The sequence below is a fragment of the Magnolia sinica genome, chromosome 3 (assembly GCF_029962835.1).
Source record: "Magnolia sinica isolate HGM2019 chromosome 3, MsV1, whole genome shotgun sequence".
Classification (NCBI taxonomy): Eukaryota; Viridiplantae; Streptophyta; class Magnoliopsida; order Magnoliales; family Magnoliaceae; genus Magnolia; species Magnolia sinica.
Genome location: NC_080575.1, coordinates 94789155 through 94810506, shown reverse-complemented (window position 1 = coordinate 94810506; position 21352 = coordinate 94789155). Strand labels below are relative to the sequence as shown.

Below are 21352 nucleotides of genomic sequence, written 5' to 3'. Positions count from 1 at the left end.
TGGATAAAGTTATATGTGTGACACCCCATAACCCAAATTTAGTACTTGTTTTCCGAAATCCCGAATGTTAACCTTTAAAGATAGCCCACATTTCATAACATAAATTTTTTTTTCTTTTATAAGTGAGCTCTCAAGCGAAAGAGAAACAAATCAAGCATAAAGGGACAGTCTAAATATACATTTAAATACCCAAGATATACAAAGGCTTATACAAACCAATGACTCAAGTCTTACAAATACAGGAAAGTACAAAATCAATATAAATGATATCTATAATTTAGAGCCGCAAGATCATCCAGCTCCTCATGCTCCACATGAGCACTAACTTGTACATCATTTACGTCTCCTGCACCAACTGAATATGGTTCGATAGCGTCAATGACTATCCCAGTGAGGTATGCCCATCAAGATTTACCAAACCATCACTTTTAGTTAAACATAGTTTTCCAAGATAGGTCTACACTAAACCATTCATAATTATTATAACAAATGTGATTACAATCCATCACATTGGCCACGGATAGTTTTAAAGTAAGAATCATATAAAACAATTCATAATACATTCTTATTTAAATGCATGGATGCATGCATATGTACATCAGCCTGGGGATGCCCAAATCTATGGAACAGCAAAAGAAGACTCATGTTTATAGAAATTTTTGAACATTTATGATAACCATCACTCTTTTAACTTTGCAACTCTTTTCTCTCTCTTGTTGTTGTTATTGCTGCTGCTGCTGCTTTTGTTTTCTGTTCTTCTTTTCTTTTTTCCTTTTATTCTTGATTGGAAATAAGAAATTTTATCAACAAAACAAATGGCCAGAAGACCAGATACAACCCAGCACTGATCTTTGGTCAGAAATCGATGATTTGTAGTCCTTTCTTCTTCAATTAGCCACTCATTCCCACTCCTCAATATGAGCCTTTTTTTAGCGATTGTCAAATGGGTCATGCACGCATCTCTCCTTCGCATGTACAGACAGTAGAAGTAATAGTGTTTCTAATGAATAACAACTGCAGGCCTCTCCCCTTGCACCAACGTCATATGGTTGGGGCAAGCATGCAGGTAACCCCTTCTCTCTGTCTCTCCTTCCACCATCGCATTCGTTGCACCACTGCCGGATGTTGTCTTGATAATTGATTCTTGCAGTTGCAAAGAGCAGCTAAGCTTTTAGACTCGGGTGCTGTCAGTGCTACTAGATTTCTCTGGCGGTACCCAATTGCTCGAGTTATCCTACTCTTCTACCTGGTTAGAATAACTCCTAAATCCTACTTCTTTGGCAATTTAGTTTAAAATTTTGTCAAATTTAAAAGATTTTGAAGTTTTCATAACTTTCTGTACTCTTCTGCAGGTATTTGTACATCTCTTCTTGATGTATTTGTTGCATCGGCTACAGGTAAGCAGGTTTACATTTGAATGCAACATTTAAAGAAATGTGTTCCCTTGAATGATAACCCTACAGTTGCAGCCCACCGCTGCAATCTTTTTTGTTTTTTTGTTTTTCCCCTCGTGTATTGGCATGGAAGCATTTGCTCTCTTTGTATCAGCTCAAGAATCTAAGAGTCTGTTAGCCTCCAGGCTGGCACCGATCGAATCGGATACAGTATCTCTATCCATTTCGTTTCAAGTGGTAGACAGAAATAAATAGATTAGACTCTTATCATGTTTCCCACATGTGCCAGGGTGCTCTGGATAAAATAAGACCCAATAGCTTCAGATGCAAATTCTCTCTGATAATCATGAAAAGGATGTTCACCTGCTCCAAACCATAGTTTAAAAACTCAAAACACTTGACTGGGCGCCTAGTCAGTTTGGGTTGACTCAAAGACTTGGAGAAGTTTTTACTTGATCCGATCTCTGATATTTAAATTATTTATAAATATTTTAAATGTTATGCATCTATAAAATATAAAAATAATGGATGAATACACTATATTTAGCTTAGTGGTTTGAGGTGTTTCCACCTTTCATACATGTCATGGTTCAAAACCCATTTCTTACATTCTTTTCATTAAAAATGTTTTCCAAGCAATCTCCTAGCTTAGAGTCATGTTTAATCGATCGACAGTCAGTGAGTTGACTCAACGAGTCACTCCGAGTTGAGGCCAAGTCAGGCTTATACTGGTTTCACAATGACTCGGCTCAAAATCTTGCCCAGCTGAGTTTTGAGTTAACTCAGCTTATTTTTTTGTTGAGTTGACTCAGCTGAGTTTCAAGTCGAATTACCTAGCTTTAGAACTATGGCCCAAACATGCCCTGATACACGAAGATTAGGAAGCAAATAAATGAGAAGTGTCAATGTATTGTTGTATTTGTCTTTGATAAATGTTGGGTTTTTTTCAAGATAGCCCTCCCTTTTCACCATATTGTGAAAAAACCCCTGTATTTCACTTATTTGTAAAAACAAAAAACCCTCCTTTGTTTGTATATAACCAAAGTGCACCCTCAAGTTACTTTTGTGAAGAATAGATCAACGCCATTAACCAAATTCTCAAAAAGAAGGCTTTGCCATTGTGCATAAATTGGAACTGATAACTCGTGATTACACAAGTAAATTACATAGTATGTAGATACAAACACCATCACATGCATCCTTGCATGCAAACTGACTAATAGAGAGAGAAAAAACACACACACACACACACAAAAAAAAAAAAAACAAACATGACAGCTTTTGTGCTTTGTGCAATCTATAGGAGCAAGCAGACAACTTCGCCTCTAAAGAAGTCGCGGCGTCTATGGGACTGGACAAATCTAACTTGCCATGAGATGATGGTCATCAATTCTGGGCCACAACGGAGCTGTTCTGGTGCCATCCACAGGCATCACCAAAAGTTTACAGGAAGGTTTCCCCTGCATAGAAATTCTTTCCCCTTGTAGAATTCTTAACGGTTTTATTTGTTGTTCTTATGTGGTTGATGTTGATGTGCAATTAAGGTTTTCAAAAAATGTATGTTTACCCAAAAGTAAAGATAGGTAGCTCACTTTCTAGTCTGTAAAATACAAACATGGATTTCATGGGTTTGCTGTATTGGCAATGTTTTAAAACCTGTGCTGGACCGGGTCTTAGTGTGACTCTGGCTTGTTTTGATAGCCGGTATGGTCCGATCTTCCCAGTCCTATCTGGGTTTTAAATCACTTTTTATAGACATTCTGATATGTTTGACTGATGTAATCAATGAAATAACACAATTGTATTGAAGCATTTTTATACTGATTAGTTTCCTAATAAAAATTTGTAAGAGAAGAAATTGTGCTTGCCTTCCTGCACCAACAGTCAGTGCACCCTACCTCTCCACCATCCAAGATGTAACCAAAGGGAATACCGATATGGTTATTGGAATTTTTTTTCTTTCTGGGCTCTAGCCTGGAATGGACCCAGTGTGCTCCAAGTCGGCCCAATTTTTAAACGAATGAATCTAAATTAGAGGTGCAACTTGGGCCAGGTTCAACCCGAACTCAACTGGCCAACCTGAACCTTTGGTCAGGTCAGGTCGGATTGGGTTAGGGCTGGAAATCCTCAATCTGAACCTAGGTAGGGCTGTGGTTGGGTTCAAGCTTTGGGCAATCTGACCCTATATCTATTCCATATAACACCCAAGTAGTCTATGGGCACATTCCTTTAAACAATTACTTTTTGAGTGTCTTAAATTGTATTAGTTAGAACATGGGAAGGGTTTGAAACCTAAGGGTATTTTAGTATTTTAAAGGTGATGCCAGCCATGTGATTAACAATGTGGTCTGGATTCTTACATATGGGCCCATTGTTTGGCTATCCAAATCATTAGTCAGGCGGACCCCATGTGAATGGGTGACCCAAAAAATCACCCAAAATTGGAAAATCCTAGTCATGACGTTTTTGGCCTTTTTCCTGTTAAAAGGGGATCGGGTGTATTACCTTTTTAACCGTCTATGCTAAGCAATGGCATGGCTGAAAAGGTAGGATTTGGCTTTTGAGGAGAATTGGAGCACGATCCATCCATCAAGTTGATGGTCTGGATCACTGAACCATGGCCCCACATGTACAAAATGGTATAATGGGAAAGTTTCTTCTATAGCAATGGGTCCCACATGTACAAACTCTGTATATACTACATAATAGGGAACTTCAAGATAGTCACCAAAACACGGGCCCTACCTGGTATATCGGGTCTGAGGCTGGGTTATGTTAGTCACAATCGAATATGATTCTCTTGCTTTTTCCATGAATTGTGAGGTCGTAACGTGCAAGTGTAACACGAGAATTGGTAATCCAGACTGTCGATTTGAAGTGAACCATGGACGGGGAATACCTCATATCATTGGGAAGCACCTAGACATAATCTCTCTCTCTCTCTCTCTCTCTCTCTCTCTCTCTCTCTCTCAAACACATATGGTATTTTTCTTTTTTTACATGGATGGGATTTATATTTAAATCTCTAAGAATCCCTATTGTAACTAGACAATCTGCTCCTATACGGACCATCCAAATCATGGGTCACATTGTGGATGGCGCATACCCAGAAAATCACACTACACAGATGTTACTTTCTGTTTGGTGTGTATGAATGCATGGTTAAAAGAAAATTGGTGAGAGGACCAAATTCATTGGGTTAAATCAGATGGCCAGGATCTTCTGTCGAGTTCATGACGGGCAGTGGTAGGACGCAACCTGTGTTCGTTGCAATTGCCATCTAATGTAAATGCCCCACATGAATGATTGCAGTTACTGGTGGTATAGCCTTTTCTGGTATGCTTTTTAACATATGAATTCCTGTGTTTTTTATCCATGACCGTAAAAACCCATTCCTTATCATTCCTAAACAAACTCTTCAACAGTCTGGATAGCTGAAATGGACGGTCTATATTGCTGAAAGTGATAATAGTTTTAGATCACTGAAATGGAAAGTCTGTCTTTATAGTTTGGCAATTTGGCTCAGATTGAGTTATATCCATTTGGGGCGTACAGCCGTCTCAGCCGGATCTTGTCTATTTTTATTTTTTTAAAGCAAGTGATGGAGATATAGTGGACGTGACTTACATTTAGTTATGACCCATGTGTGTAGTCTATGGTGGTGGCCGCTCTATCAACTTGAAACTTCACCCGCCACTCGTATCCTATCGACATTGCAGCAGGTGGAAACCTGACCATGGCACCCACCTCAATGTATGCATTGTATATCTGCACCATCCATCTGTTTTGCCAGCTCATTTTAGGGCATCGGATAAAAAATGAAGCAGATCCAAATTTCAAGTAGACCACACCACAAGAAACAGTTGTGACTGAATGCCCACCGTTAAAATATTCCTAGGGTCCACCGTAAAGTTTATTTGCCATCCAATCAGTTGATAAGGTCACACAGATCTGAAGGGAAAACGCAAATATCAGCTTGATCGAAAACTTTTGTGGTCCACGGTTTTAGGCCACAAGTTTTTAATGGTTAATCACCACTTTCTTGGGGTGTGGTCCACCTGATATTTGGATCTACTTAATTGTAGGGCTCTAAAATGAGCTGGCAAAACAGATGGACGGCGTAGATATACAATGCATACATTGAAGTGGGCCCCACGGCAGGTCCCTCCCAAATCACTGAATCCGGGCCGCAGCTAAATCGCGTCCATCGCCATTGAGGCAGGATTGATGAACATGGGCCACATGTAGAGTGGGCCCTTATTTTTACATTTCGGGATGAAAAAGTGCCACTCTCTACTTGGAAACTCAACCCTAACTTATGCATTCGTCGCGACCGGGATTGGGTGCTACTCCCCGCACGTCCCAAGCTAAAGCTCTCAGGGGCCACCGTAATGTATGGATTTTATCCACTGTCCATCCATTTTTTTCATATATATATATATATATATATATATATATATATATATATATATATATATATATATATTAAAAGGTACTATGCGCTCGACTTCAAGATAAGCTCCCGTGAGGTCAAGCTGTGTGGGCCCCACCGTGATGCCTGTCGACCATCAACACCGTGCATTTGATGGGTTCCCTCTAAATTATAGGATATCCCAAAAATCAACTGTATACGGAACTCAGGTGGGCCATACCATCTAAAATCATGTGAAGACACCGTTAAAAAATATAAAAGCACTTGTTGGGGCGCAGATGAGTTTTGAATGCTGCTGAAACTTGGTCTGAACCCTCATCCAAGTGGGACACACATAATGGATGGGCTGGATTTGCAAACCACATCTCGGTAGGCCCAAAAAATGATTATGAATGTTTTAATGGTGCACGGCCCCTCCCCACTTCTGTATGTGGTGTGGCCCACACAAGTCACGGATTGACTTGATTTTTGAGACCTAGGCCCACAATGGAATGGTGCATCTGACTGATGGGGTAGATTTTCGAAGGTGGGGCCCACACAGCTCGACCTCATGGGACGGTCTTGTCAACTCGAGCGCATAGTACCTCTCTCTCTCTCTCTCTCTCTCTCTCTCTCTCTCTATATATATATATATATATATGGAAAAGGTTCTATGCGGTCGAGCTCATGGGAACTCCCCATGAGGTGAAGCTGCGTGGGCCCCACCATGATGCGTGTCAAACATCTACTGCATGAGTCAGATGCACCATTCCATAATAGGCTTAGGGCTTAAAAATCAAGTTAATCAGTGACTTATGTGGGCCACACCACATACAAAAGTTGAGAGGGGTTTCCCTCCATTAAAACATTCATAATCATTTTTTGGCCCACCGAGATGTGGTTCACAAATCCAGCCCATCCATTCAGTGTGTCCCACTTGGATGAGGGGTCAGACCATTTCGGACGCATCCAAATTTCAGGTGGGCCCCGCCAAGTGCTTTTATATTTTTTAGCCATGTCTTCACATGATTTTAGATGATATGGCCCACCTCCTGAGTTCTGCATATGGCAGATTTTTGGGATATCCCATAATTTAAAGGGGACCCATCAAATACACGGTGTTGATGTTTGACATACATCATGGTGGGGCCCACACAGCTCGATCTCCCAAGGAGTTCCCATGAGCTCAAAGCAGATCCAAGGCTCAAGTGGACCAAAGTGGGGATTAAATACATGCGGTTGAAATCTTCTTTAAGGGCCACGCAAGTTTTGGATCTAAGCTGATATTTTTGTTTTTCCTTCATCCGGGTCTACCAGTACTACGCAACCTTTATAAACACATTAGATAGCAAATAAACATAAAGTTGAACCCTATCAAGTTTTCAAACGGTGGGCGTCATTTTCATAGCTGCTTCCTGCGGTGCGGTCCACTTGAGCCTTTGATCTGCCTCATGTTTGGATAAAAACCATACATTAGATATTACGGTGGCCCCTCAGAGCCTGTTGTAGTGCCAAATCCGCGCCCAGTCTTGCTGGTGGACTAGGATTGATGAACGTGTTCCCCGTGTACTGTAGGCTCCACTTTTACATATGCGATGAACATGTGCCACGTGTACAGGGGACTCGGATTCGGTAGTGACCCCTCCAAATACGGACGTTGGTGCTTGGGCCCCACCATGATGTATTTGTTTTATCTACGCCCTCCACCCATTTTGCCCACCACATGAGGAAGATCCAAATTTCAGGTGGGGCCACATCACGGGAAAACAGTAGTGATTTAATGCCCACCATTAAAAACTTATTGGGGAACACAAGTTTATTCCGTTATGTGTTTTTTCGTGTGATCTAATCAATAGTGTTGATGTCAAATAAACAATTACAGTGGGCCATAATAAGTTTTTAATGGTGGTGATTCAATCGACACTGTTTCCTGTGGTGTGATCCACCTGAGATTTGGATCTGCCTCATTTTTTACCTCATGCCCTTAAATGAGCTGGCAAAATGGATGGATGGCATGGATAAAACACATACATCATAGTAGGGCCCACAGCTTTTCAAGCACCGCCCAGCACGAAGGTGGCTCTCAGAGGCGTCACTGCCGAATAGGAGTCCGTAAATGTAGGCCAGCATTTGATGGATGCAGATCGCGGGTAACCAAAGTTTCGAAAACCTGAAACTCAACATGATGTTCATTCGGGTCTCGAAGACTCAACCCGATAGACTCGATAATCACTAATAAGCCTGTTTAGATTGGTTCATCTTTATTCTTTACACAAATACAATAAAAGAAAAAAGGGAAAAAAAAAAAAAGTAAAAGAAAAAAGCAACTAATATTTTCATAGCTAGTTGGTCATCTTCCAAGGACTGCCTATATCTGTAGTCTTCCATGAAGATGAACAAACCATATGTAGAGCTCAATCGTTCTCATCACAATATGCATTGCAGTCTCTTCTGTCCAGTGCCTATATGTGTAGTCTGTATCTAAGCACGTATCACGACTTACCTGCTGAGTGCTGTAAAACCTTCACTACCTCATACACGGCTGAAAAATCTTTGTCACCCAGCCCCAAGCTTCTAGCTTTCTTGAATGCCTGTGTATGAAAAACAGCGTCAGTCACCAGCTTTGAGAAGATCAATCATAATTCTTAAACTTCATCAACCTGACTCAACCGGGCAGAATTTTGAGTTGAATCACCTTTTCTTCGTGCACCCACCTTACAGACTCAGTTTAACAGGTTTAAATGAATAATAGTAATAATAACAATAAAGGTTGAAGTCTTTCTAAGAGCCCATTTGGATACCACCAAATAAGTTACTTTTTCTACTTACAGCAGTAGATGAGTAAGTTTGGTTTATGATCAATTATAAGTAGCTCTTTCATTTAAAGTTAATCACTTCAATTTAATAAGTAGAAATCAAGATGAGCTACTTAAGGCATAAGTAGCTTAAGTAGCTTAAGATCCAAACACCCCCTAAGAGTCACCAGCACTTTTCTGTTCATTTAGCTTTGGAATGCAAGACTGCTTGTTTTTTTTTTTTTGGATGAGCTTGTTAGCACACACCCAACTGTTCGCCACACCCCACTTGGGAATTGATACCAAGACCTCAGTGTTGAAAGGTTATCTTCACTCAATCTATCACTTGAGCTATGGATTGGTGTGTGGAATGCAATACTTAATTGTTTCATCTATGCTAGTTCATATGTTAATTCTTAAGTCGTTCATTTTGATAATATTTTTCGAATGGAAAATGCTAGCGTTCCTCGCTCTTGGTACCTACTGGGGTGACTCTCTAATGTGAGGGGATCGATTTACCATGCATGAAATCTGCCTTGTCCATCAGGTACATCACCCTTTTGTTTGGCCTTGATCCCAAAAATCAGGGTGATTCAACCCTCAGGTGCCATCAATATGCACCAAGTAATACCGTGTGATGATAGTGTTAAAAGATTCGTATCTTTCCCTTTTTTTATCTTTTAAGAAATTCTCCTTAAAAACATACAAGGATCCTTTAATAATTTATGTTCTTGTTACCATTCTTGTTCAAAAAAATGTTCTTGTTACCTTTTTTAAATGTAGAATCACATTGGAAAAGCAGTACTTGATTCTGTAGACAGACGGAAAAAGATATTTTGATTTCTAACCATCATTCCACAATACATATAAGTCAACATGATCATAACCATCCACAAAAACTTTCCAGATAAATCATATATCAGTTTGGTGTTTCGACCAATTACGAAGTAAGAAATCATTTAAAAAAAAAAAATCTACGATTTAGCATTTAAGAGAATATATATCATTTTAGACTTTAAGAGAATATACATCATTTCATTTCTCTTACAAAGAATAAAATAAAATAATTTATCTTTTCTAAATGATTCTTTTTTTTTTTTCAAATTCTTTTCTATTTTTCAATTTCTTTTCTAAATAATACTTAAAGCCCCACCAATTTAAAAACACAATGAAAGCCAAGTGCAGCTTAAATAGAAGAGAACAAGTATAATTTAAATCGTAAATCGGGATTTGAATGGTAAATCGTAGGATTCAAATCATAAAATCATAGGATTCATATAAAAAGGGATTCAAAGGTTGGATTCAAATCATTTTGCTTCAGATTCGACTCAAATCGTAAATCGTACATTGTAAACCATAGGATTTTGATGACACTGCTTAAGAGTAGACCCGCCTGAGTCTTCCAGTCAATCCAAGCGAGCTGGACATGGAGTTGAGTTGGGTTTCTCAGTTTTTGAACTCTGGAAAAGATAGTAGGGAGACCCATTACCTCATTGGCTGCCGCAGCGACCGGCATTGCTACTGCATTTTCATCCCCCAGGGCAAGAGCCAGCCTCATATCCTTCTGCTGATGCTTAAGAGGAAATGCAGGGGGAAAACTACCTTGGATCATTGCAGGTCCTTTTTGCTTGAACATTGGATTAGCAATTCCCCCCAAATCCTGCCAGAAAATCACACAGAGACTCTAAATCTCATAATGGAAAGAAAGAAGAAAAAAGAAAGCTCTCAGTTTGATGTTTTTAAAAGTTTCAAGATGCAGAATCTCCTACCAATATATCCAGAAGCTTTTGCTGCTCGAGTCCACTTCTTTCGGCCAAAACAAGTCCTTCAGATAAGGCATTCATCATACTGCAAAAACCAACAATTATCTTTTGTCAAATTGAAATCAGATGAACCAAGGTTCCACTAATATCAATCAATTTAAATCTCATTTATGTATGCAAAGAATCCATGGATCAGATTCTATGGGCCTGGTTTTGGGTCCCATCAGATTGTGGGCCAAGCCAATAAACATTTTTGTAAACAGGATACAGTGCTACCTACCAAATGTATCGTCATACACCTGTAGGGCCCATGGATTCAATTGGTTGAGAGGATTCCATAATGTGGTCCATGAGGATCATAGGGCCACAAGTGTGGATTGATTACAATTAGTATATATTGACTGATAAGAAAAATGACAATCAGTATTATTGTTTCTCATTCTCGGGCAAGCAGTAGTTAATTGAATTCTTTCTTCTTATGAACGTATTCAACATGCAAGACTGTGAGCAGTTGAACTAAAATAGGGAATTAGCAAAAGTACAACCTACATATGCAAACCATGCGAATGGTTTCAAGATGTCAGGCACAGAAGACAATATGGAAGTCTCAATACACGTGATACAACAACATTGAGAATTGGACTAAGGAAGCTGAAGCAAAACAGTGGAGCGGTCTGGTGATCCACAACCCAACTACCATGAGAAGGAAAGATGATATTCAACCAAGGGCATAGATGACAACCAAACAGAGATGAGCCTTTTGACCAATAGACAAAATCACCCCAGAAGTAGGCCAGACCCATTTCTCTTTCCTCTCCTTTTCTCCCCTTCTCTCTCTTATTCTGTCCATCATAGGGATTTGTTTTTGGGGTTGGAAAGAGTTCTTGAGCACCCCCATTATGTGTAAATATATAGATATAATGGGGGAGACCAGTTGATCTTTGAAAACCCACCAAAAATGGAGAGGAAGGGGGAGTTGTATGGCTCCCAATGGGGGTTTTTTGCACAAGTATTGTGGGGCCCACATACTAGGGGTGCACAAGCAGGTCCCATGTTGGCCCAAATCCAACCAAGAGGCATGTTATTTCAACAAATATGGTAAGCATTGTTGTGCTTCTAGTGGCTGGAGTGTTTAGAATAGTGCAAGTTGTTTCATGCCCTAGAAAGTTGTTTGGAGTCTTCTTCAACAATCCGTTATGAGTTTTACATCCTACTTGTGACTCTTGGAGATTATTCAACCAGGTGAGGAGCATTGTTTATAGCCTGTGATCTTATCACATACAAGTGCTACCAATCACAAAGAATCAAATCTCATCAGATTTCATATTATTTTCTTATCACGAAACTATTAAATGAAATCAGATTTTCAGTTTCATTGCGCTGCATTATGACAACGAGTAAAACTTTAATTGAGGCAGAGTACTCTTCTGAGTCGATGGTTTTGGTAACTTAAGATTGAATTTTGGTGCACAAGTAAATTGAACTATGAACATTATCTAATGAACTCAAATTACAGTAACAATTCACTCAGGTATAACTTGAAAGTAATGTAATTGCAATTGGGAGAATACACCCTCAACAGGAATGCAGGGTAAGGAAATTATAATTTGGCTGTTTCCCCATTATTGGGCTCGCAATTGCAGCTCAATTTGATAGGGCACCCAAACGCACCCTAAATATATATTTACAATAACCAAAGAAAAGGAAAGGTGAGATGATCCATGTTTTTCACAAAATCATTTTAACTGTTAAAGAGAGCCTGTTGACTAGTCTACGTAATTCTCATGTTTATGATAATCAAATCCTCATGTAGCATAGTTACGATGAAGTCAACCATGCTTGGCAATAATCTTCTCTTATCACTCCAAGGTATTCCTAGTCAATGTTCTCCACTTTCATTGTGGTCTTACCTCTACCAACTTTCAGATTTTCACAACGTTGTAGCCCTGCCAATGAAACATTCCATGAAAGCTGTAAAAGATCTTCTGATCAAAATAAACCTTTACCTGCCCATGATCATGTTGATAACAAGTTTCATCTTTGCTCCATTCCCGATTTGCCCTAGAAAGAAAGACTTCTTTCCAAGGACATCAAAAGCTGGGATTACTTCATCATACAATGTCTGCATTTATAAACAAGACGGTAACATTTGTTAACAAATAAGATCAATGATGATTTTTTATTTTTTATTTTTGCAGCCCATATCTCCCATTGAAACCATTAGAGGTATCAACATTAAGACACAAGCCTAATGTGCTGGCATATTTTATAAGGAAATCTATGAATGCCTAGATTTCTAATAATTTTCTGCATTTGTATTTTTATGGACTTAAATAATGCAAGAGCTGTCCTTCACCTCCCTTTCTTAGCTAGTCCATGTAATGGCTTCACGCCGCGAGGTTAGGGTTTGAGGAAAGACCAACATCATAAAAATCCCTTGTATGATTAATTGAAAAGACTGGAAGATGGTGCAATAAAGTTTTATTGGCAGGAGGAAAGACCTAGAATGCAGACATAACTAAAATAGATTCCCTTTCCTGGACCACCTCAAGTACTAATCATATCAAGTACGCATACAGGTGCAAATGGGTTGGGTTGACCAGAAGATCATTGGACCCGACTCGCTAATAAATTCATGGATCTCAATTCAGACAGGTTTGGGCTGAAACACTACGCCAATTCAAATGTGTCAGCTTTGGAACCTCTCCAAGCCAACATGAACTGCCCATGCTGGGTCAGGTTTTGATGATCCAAAATGTGTCCAACTCGGACCCAACCCTTTAAATTTCTCTAATAAAGGCAATTAACTGAAACCTAAGAACCTAACAAAAGAAAACATGAGGTAAGGAGCTTAAAGGAAGTCTATATTCAATACAGAATTAGAGACTAGGAAAACACATCTCAAACAAACCCAAATTAGTTTGAATTGGACCTGACCCAACCTAGATATTAACAAGTATCATTTGGAACTTCCCTCAACCCCACTCGATCCATTTGCCTCTCTAAGTATGCATGGGAAGTCATCCTGATGTGGACATCAAACCATTCAAAGTATATAAACACAAGAGGTATGCGTTACCCGTGTCAATGTGGTTGGATGACGGGTATAGGTCGGGTCTCTAGAGGTTGAAGACCTTAAATATGTGTTCGTGACATGTGTAAGTTGCTTGAAGGAGATATTTGAACCGTTGGATTACGAGGATTGTGTGATCGGACCGTTGGATTGTCACGACCCACCTTCATTGCGCTATCATTAGGGCTCATTGAGCATCTTAGATATGAATTTATTTTATGAACATTTTATTTATTTGAGTTTTGAGACAGTGCGTGCACAATTTTTTGTGTGAATTTCTTCTCTCTTTTTTAAACTTTTTTATATTATGGGTATTTTGGTTATTTAATATAATTTCGAATTTATAAGTTTGTTTTGCCCTAAACCTAAAAAAGAATGCTATGTTACGTTTATGGGGGAAAAAAAAAAGGAGAGCTATTATTTCTTTAAGGCAGGACGATTCCGTCTTCAACTTCCAGTGATTGGAAGAAGGCGTGAGGCCCAGGGAGTGATTTCCCATCTTCTTATTTTCTCTCATTCTTTCTTTTCTCAAGGTATTTTCTTCTTTAAACCTATTTTTTCTTTATTTTCTTCTAAATTCTCTAGATCTAGAAGACAATCTCTTTTCTTTTCAATTCAAATCATTAGATCTTGAAAGATCTTGATCCCCACATAAACATATTTTGATCTTCTTCAAATCCCATCACCCAAGGCCCTAGATTTGTACTATAATCAGAGAACCATCAATTTTTCTGAATTTTTCAGATTTTCCAATCTAGAAAATTCATATTTCCTGGATTAGAAAATCCAGTTGGATCGTCAGACAAACCTATTGTAAGATGAAAGTCCTATGTTTCGCCGGATCCGACTAAATTCATATTTTAAGGTTCAATACAACATTTTTGTAATGGATGGCCATGATCATTGCTGAATTTTCCGTAGTTACTTCTTGTTTTATAATGTATAGTGCTAAATTTTGATTGTTAATGCTTACATAAATCTGCCCCTTTTAAATACCGCATTCATTAAGGGTTGGATTAGGCCGTCCTACACGACATACTAACCATGATCTGGTGGTACACACAGATGCACCCTTCATACATTTAAGCCTGCATATTCTTGGGTGTGCTCTGCTGATTCAGAATCCATCCCAGTCCATTTATTTCTTATTCCTTTTTTATGAAAGAATTCAGCCTATGCCCTTCTATTGCTTGTGCTGATAAGAAACATAACATGCTAAATCTAAAACCAGCATTAAACCATTTGCAGTTTACATAAAAGCAAATGCATTCCAACACGTAAAGCATGCATAATCACATGTAGGCAATCCCCTGCAAGACATGAAAGCAAGCAACTGCAAACTCAAGATCTGCATTTTAACTTACTTTCTCTCCAGCAGCAAGAATGACCAGCTGGCCATCTTCAGCAGGCTTTTTGCTACCTGAGACTGGAGCTTCAAGGAAGTATCCGCCCTTTTCTGTGATTGCCTACAGGTCAGAAGAGTCCAGAACTGAGCATTCAATCAAAAGATGCAACTGAGTTTAAAATAGCCAAGGCAACCACCTAAAATATAGGTCATCATCTAAACCGTATCCCAACTATTTAGGTTCGGTTAAGCTAAAATATAGATCAAGAGAATAATAATCAAACTTGAGGCAACAATAAGAACCATGATAAAATATTAAATAATGGGGGAATGATCACATACAGTCAACTCTACCACAATTGGAGTAAAGTTGAGCTGTTTGGGGTGCCCCACGATACGAGCACACCATCCAGCCAGTCCGACAAGCCAATCCAATCATCAAGTGAGTGACACCATAGACAACAATGGACAACCACCCAAAAGCTCCAAATTCAGTATGGGGGCCCACCTTGGTTTGTATATGACAGCCAACCTGTCCAACAGGAATTTCCCCATCAAATCGCTCAATCCAAAAGTCAAGGTCAATCCAATCATCAGGTGGGTCTCACTAGAGGAACAATGGACAACCAAACAAAAACCTTCAAGTTCAAGAGGCGGTACCAACCAGATGATTAGATTGGCCATGATTGTGGGACATCCCAATTTCATGATGGGGCACACCTTTTGGATGGATTGGATGTCACACACACATGACCTGGGCCTCACACATGCATCAGCTATATGGCATAGTCAGCTCCATGTGATCATTCCCCTTTAAATAATACACTCAAGGCAATCTAATGACACCCTATACAGATAGATGTAAGTGGCGCCAAAAGCCACAAAATCAGTAATTTAGAAGCACAAGACACAGGATGATTTACAAGCTTACTTTTGTTTAATATGTAAATATTTTCTTTTACATATCAATGAAAGGATCAAAATGTTGAAACTCTTTCCCATACTACATAGTACATTCTAGATTTCACTACAATATGTAGTTAAATTTGACAATATAAGTTTACTTAAGTATAAACTCATAAACATATGGACTTTTTTCTTATACTTGACACTTGGCAAATTGACGGATGATATGAAAGGCAGCCAAAGCATTGATTTTGCACTTTAGTTACTGTATATAAACAAGTCCCCTTCATGATATTAAGTATACTTTGTTTCTCCCCGATCTGGATCCAGAACATGCTCGGGAGCTCCTTCGGTGGGATGGACTTCCTGATCGGGAATCAGCTATGGCTCGGAGGAATCGTCCTATGTTGAGTACACTTTGTTTGTTCTTAACACTTGCTCATTTGCACAACTCTTTTAGTTTCATTGTATCTATCTTTATGACAATGAGATAACAAATTTAATCAGCATCTAATGCCTTCCACAAGCTTTAAATGGCTTGAAAAGGAAAACTACCTACTCGAATCTTACTTTAAGAGTTGATGCATTGCGATTCTCACATATATATGCAGAGATGCAGATCCACAGATATCAACCAAAGTAGTGCATTAGCGTGAGCTTGAAAAACTGAATAAAAAATCTGATATATTCACCTATGCATCATGTAAGTAGACAACATGTAACCATACACTTGGCGTAAAATTTATAAAAAGGAAAAAAAAAAAGGAAGAAGAAGTGAGGCAACCATATATGCATTCCCAAAACAGATGCATGTGCATGAGCAGAAAATTTGTCAATCTGATAGAATTTTCCCACAGCACAGTTGGAGATTGCAGGAATCATCAAACAGCGACTACAAATTCAATGTGAAAAAATGCATAAAAGATATTTCAAATTGTAGATGGAAGGAAAAGTTCATTAACCTAGTGACAAACTAGACACTGATCTGAACAAGGGCCATCAGATATAAGTCCAACCCTAGATCTGAATGGGTCAACGTAAATGCCAAAAATGAGAAATATCTAACAAATAATAATACAACATAAAATAAGTCCTTGAATTGAAAAGGAAATTAACTATATGTTAATTTGTGGATTAAACCGACCAGCAAGGGACCCAAAAAATAAGATTATACAGCAAAAAGGTTGGAACTGTTGAATCCGAAGTATATGAGATCAACATTTTCTTTTCCAGTTCTATCAACTTTTCTAATTAGGCCAATGGATTCTCTTGAGAATGCCCAAATCTCCAAGGAAGTATGCGCTCTTGACATTTTTGCATTCTTTAAAGCATACAGACTGCAGAATTCAAAATCAATGGCAGCTGTGCTCGAGTCATGCACCATAGTAAAGGTTCATGCTAAAGCATGTCAGGGGTGACATGCAGATGTTGCCAGCATCAGGCACACACCTCAAATGAGATTGGTGTCTCTAAGATCATTCATGTATACCCTCGAACAAAATATTCATAAACTGCCTTGAACATATTAGAATTCTCAATCTTCCAACATCTCATACTGTAATTTGGCTTCTTCTTCTTCTTCTTCTTCTTCTTTCACTGGTAAGAAACAAATTTCTTAAGAGAGGGACTCTTCAAAAAAAAAAAAAATTTATTAAGAGAGGGACTCAAAGGCACCTACAACATTAGAGCATAACCAAAAAGGTCTTCCCATTCAAACAGGGGCCCGCTAAACCAGCATTAGCAAAAATCTCCAAGGCCAATGCCCAAGAGTTAACAAGATGTTTAACTCTTCCCAACTATATGGGAAATAGATTCACATTTATTATTAAAGTAAAAGTCCAACTATTTATCTACTTCCAGATAGCCCACACAACTGTGAGAAAACAAAGCCTCCATAATGCCTTCCTCCTACGACCTCTAGGGCACAATCCCCAAGTTCTCATAAGGATATCAATCGAGCACACAGTTCAAATGCAAAGGGGCAATGGATGAACAAATGATTGACGTTTCTGGTACTCCTCAGGCACAAACAGCATCCATCGACCAAAGCCATGTTCCTACGATGAAGGTGACCATAAGAACTCCATTATAGCTGATTTTACCAAAGAGCTCTGGGATGGGTCCCACACAGTCTCCTATCCTCCTTGAAAGGATCAGATACCACGTGATTAAGTGATCCATGAGACTAAGAAACTCAACTTCATTTATATCTCCATGAAAGACGGGAGCAAACAACTTGGTCACCTAATCTCTCAAAGCAATCAATGAATTTCACCTCATTGCAAGAAGCCAAATTGCAGAGCCTACCATGGGAGGTACAGAACTTTTGACAAGTTTCTCACTCCCGACCTTTGGACAACGGTGTCAAGTGGATGAGAAAGAGAAATCCAAATTTCTCTATTGTATTATTTCCTCTCCACTCTCTTGAGCATCCGGATGAATAGCCAGGTGTTTTTTTGGCTTGAGGGACATTGCAAAGTGAACATTCTTGAAATCTCTAACTAATCCTTCATAAGGATTACTTTAGGGCTAATGTCTGGATTGCTTAATGAAGACCTTATATCCTGCCCTGTTGACAACTATACTTTCCCTTCTCATGACTGGATAAGGCTTGCTTTTGATGGTAACTAAGGAGAAAACACAATACTCTAATTTCAGGGTACTTTCAAACTTTGCGTAAATGTAATCTCAACTGATAACTTTTGGGCCAACTAAATGGGAACTTTTCTTTGGTAATTAGGTCTATGTGGATTCATGAGAATTAAAAGAAATGTATCTGCGGCTTTGGAAACAAGACATATTCCTCTCAGAAAAGAGGAGGAAAGACAAGGGAATAAGAGTTAAAGACCCCTAAAAGATCCAATAACTTTAGCAGTAACATGTAATTGATACCTTACTGATCTTTGATGATGTCTCTGCATCAACTGTTGACATATCAATGTAGCCTTTTCCATTGCATATTTCTTCAAGCACGCCATCCTTGTCAAAAACCACCTGTGCGTGAGGAAAATGGTGATCAAATGAAACTCCTACTTGTAGAAATCAATCACTGGTTTACTGACCGAGAAAGCAGCAGAAGGATCAGACAGAATTGCAATGGTGTACTTGCACTTCTTGATCACTGCTGCAGGGGTTTCTCCAACTGAGGCACCATGCTCCACAAGCTCATCACACTGTAACCATATGTTCAGACTTCAGAGCTTAAAAAATTAAATCAGCCAGTGCACCATAATGCATGCTAAGACAATTATCAAGATCATTGAAGTTTCATCTTCAAAGCCATTTTACTTATATTCTAAGGCAAGTTCAAATTCCAATATTAGCAAGCGATAGCCATTCAACTATCCAATCATGTGCAATATACTTTGAAACATTAATATCTGAAACCTTCCATGTGAATATCAGGCTTGAGCTGACACACTAGCATTCCAATATTCTTAGACATAGTTATGATCATGCCTTAATAAGGTTGTGTTTGGATGCACTACTGATTTGATTTCAATGAAGTTCAATAAAGTGGAAATGACCAAATCGTAGTTGCTTCCTCCGTATTCATGTTGAGGGGTTAGGCCAAAATGCAACCATGTTACTTTCAGGTTGGAGGTTGGACTCGTATTTAAGTAAACATTCAAAAAAAGAAAAGAAAGTAACTACAATTTGAGAGCCACCTCCTCATTATAAAGATTAGCAAAGGTAATTACAAATTGTACATTTCCTCTCTATCAAAATAACTATATCTACCAGTGAGCAGCCAGGGGCAGAACTTTTCAGGCATTTAGTTTTTGACATCACTATAAATTTACTTTGAGGATATGGAAGGGGTTTTTAACCAGATAAAATGGTATCGACATGATTAGTAGTGACTCCAGCCATACATTTAACAACTTGTAGCTGAGATTTCGCTCGCTGGTCTAGATTTTACCCACTCACTTCTTTTACCATGGAAACGCTCGCATGACTCACCTAGGCATAGGGGGTGTGACTTGTGCTAACTGCTAAGGCGGAGGGAAAGACTTTCTATGCATGGGATCCACCCTGTCCATCAGGTGCGCAGCACTGCGTTTATACCTAAGCGAAAAAAATTGGCTGATCCAAAACTCATGTGGGCCACACCATAGGGAAAAGTTGGATGGAAACACCCGCCATTAAAACCTTCTAAATTGTTCATAGATCCACCAAGGTATGTATATGCAATCCAATCCATTCATCTTATGTGGCCCACTAGGATGAAGGAACACCAAAGAAAAACCAGGATTTCAAAATCCTTGTGGGCCATACCACGTGAATTTAGAGGTTCTAGGCATGATTTTCCACTGTTCCCTACATGTATCCCATCTGAGTTTTGCATCAACCTGAGTTTTGGCATCCATGGTGAAAATGAGGCAACCCAAGATGGAGGGGGTGGATCTCATTTATGTTTCCCCCCATGTGGAGCTCAATTGGCGCAAGTCACGCCCTCTATGCCTACACGAGTGGAGCTAGTGTGGTCCTTTTCACACCCACTTGTCTTCCCACCCTCCCATGTCTTGCAAACCACTTCCTCTCTCTAGACATGCATTGCATGTGCAAAACCCACTAGTTACACCTAATGTCAATATTGCATATAATCCCAGCCTCAAGATGATAAGCAAATGAACTGATAATGCTTTGTTTTCACCGGATTTACGTCTATTTCTCAGCCCATATGAATAGGCCACGGTCAGATGATCCGATCGATCAGTCTGGCAGGCCTTATGATCGACAGATAACTGTACAAGTCACCAGTGTAACCAACCCTACATGGCTGATTTTCTTCATTGAACATAACCCATGATCACTTTCATTGATCAGAAGGCTAGATTGTCCAACCAATGAGATTTATAGAGTTACAAATCTACTGCAGGGCCAATCAAGATCATCCGTCCATTCAGTCATCCCCATCATCGGTCGACCGATCAATGGGCCCCACAAACCTGACCAATCAGAATTTTCATCCTCATAGGCACTCAACTCAGCATCCAAACCGATACAAAATGTCGGAACCGCCATGGCATCAAATTAACAACTCACAAAAAATGAAAAAATATAATAAAAAAGTACAAATGTAAAATCAATCTTTCCTCAAAGAATCTATAAAATTAAAAAAAACGACGATGACGATGACAATGAAAATTACAGAATCATAGGATTACCTTAGAAAGAGTTCTGTTCCAGACAGTAACTTTAAAGCCATTGCGGAGGAGGTTGAGAGCCATGGCCTTTCCCATTATACCTAACCCTAAGAATCCCACCTCCATCTCTCTCTCTCAAAGAATCCCAAAAACACTACAACTACGAACAGAAGAAGAGAAGAAAGCAGCAGAAAACCTCTGTCCCCCTCTCTCTCTCTTCCCTTAATAAAGAAAAATGAGGTTGATTGAAAGCTAGGATTATGTTGAGAAGGAGAGATTATTGTAATGAATATTCTAACATTTCCGTCGCCGTTGTCTCTGTGTCGAATCTTGTGAATAAAAATGCTAATTCCACTCCCTCGAGTGTATTTTCACGTCACACGTGTACACAATGCACACGTGTGAAAGATCAGATCCTGTTGTTCCGTAATCCCAACGATGTAGATCCGATGTGGCGGAAATCAGGCGTCCCTGACCATTGAGTCGACTGCACTTGTACGAAACAAATGGACGGT

At 39.2% G+C, this 21352-nt stretch overlaps 2 protein-coding genes across 2 annotated transcripts in view; one reads left to right on the top strand and one right to left on the bottom strand.

Annotated features, from left to right (window-relative positions):
• Positions 1-3206, top strand: part of LOC131240299 (golgin candidate 1-like) — a 46676-nt gene extending 43470 nt beyond the window's left edge. The window contains exons 18-21 of the mRNA XM_058238436.1: positions 1021-1066; positions 1151-1249; positions 1353-1397; positions 2698-3206. Of these exons, the coding sequence (XP_058094419.1) occupies positions 1021-1066; positions 1151-1249; positions 1353-1397; positions 2698-2769 (262 nt within the window). The 3' untranslated portion in view covers positions 2770-3206. The remainder of the gene's footprint in view (positions 1-1020; positions 1067-1150; positions 1250-1352; positions 1398-2697) is intronic.
• Positions 3207-8192: 4986 nt separating this feature from the next.
• Positions 8193-21124, bottom strand: LOC131240297 (glyoxylate/succinic semialdehyde reductase 1). The gene is made up of 8 exons (XM_058238435.1): positions 20859-21124; positions 18750-18860; positions 18580-18681; positions 14801-14902; positions 12370-12485; positions 10370-10448; positions 10090-10260; positions 8193-8396 (listed from the first exon to the last, which is right to left on the bottom strand). The coding sequence occupies exons 1-8, from the start codon at positions 20961-20963 to the stop codon at positions 8298-8300; spliced, it is 885 nt and encodes a 294-aa protein (XP_058094418.1). The 5' UTR covers positions 20964-21124; the 3' UTR covers positions 8193-8297.
• Positions 21125-21352: the final 228 nt, after the last annotated feature.

Coding starts and splice junctions, on each gene's coding strand:
- LOC131240297 (XM_058238435.1), bottom strand. CDS start 20,963: ATGGAGGTGGGATTCTTAGGGTTAGGTATAATGGGAAAGGCCATGGCT. Junction 18,682..18,749: donor ATCCTTCTGCTGCTTTCTCG/GTCAGTAAACCA, acceptor CCTCACGCACAG/GTGGTTTTTGACAAGGATGG. Junction 10,261..10,369: donor AAAAGCTTCTGGATATATTG/GTAGGAGATTCT, acceptor ATTTTCTGGCAG/GATTTGGGGGGAATTGCTAA.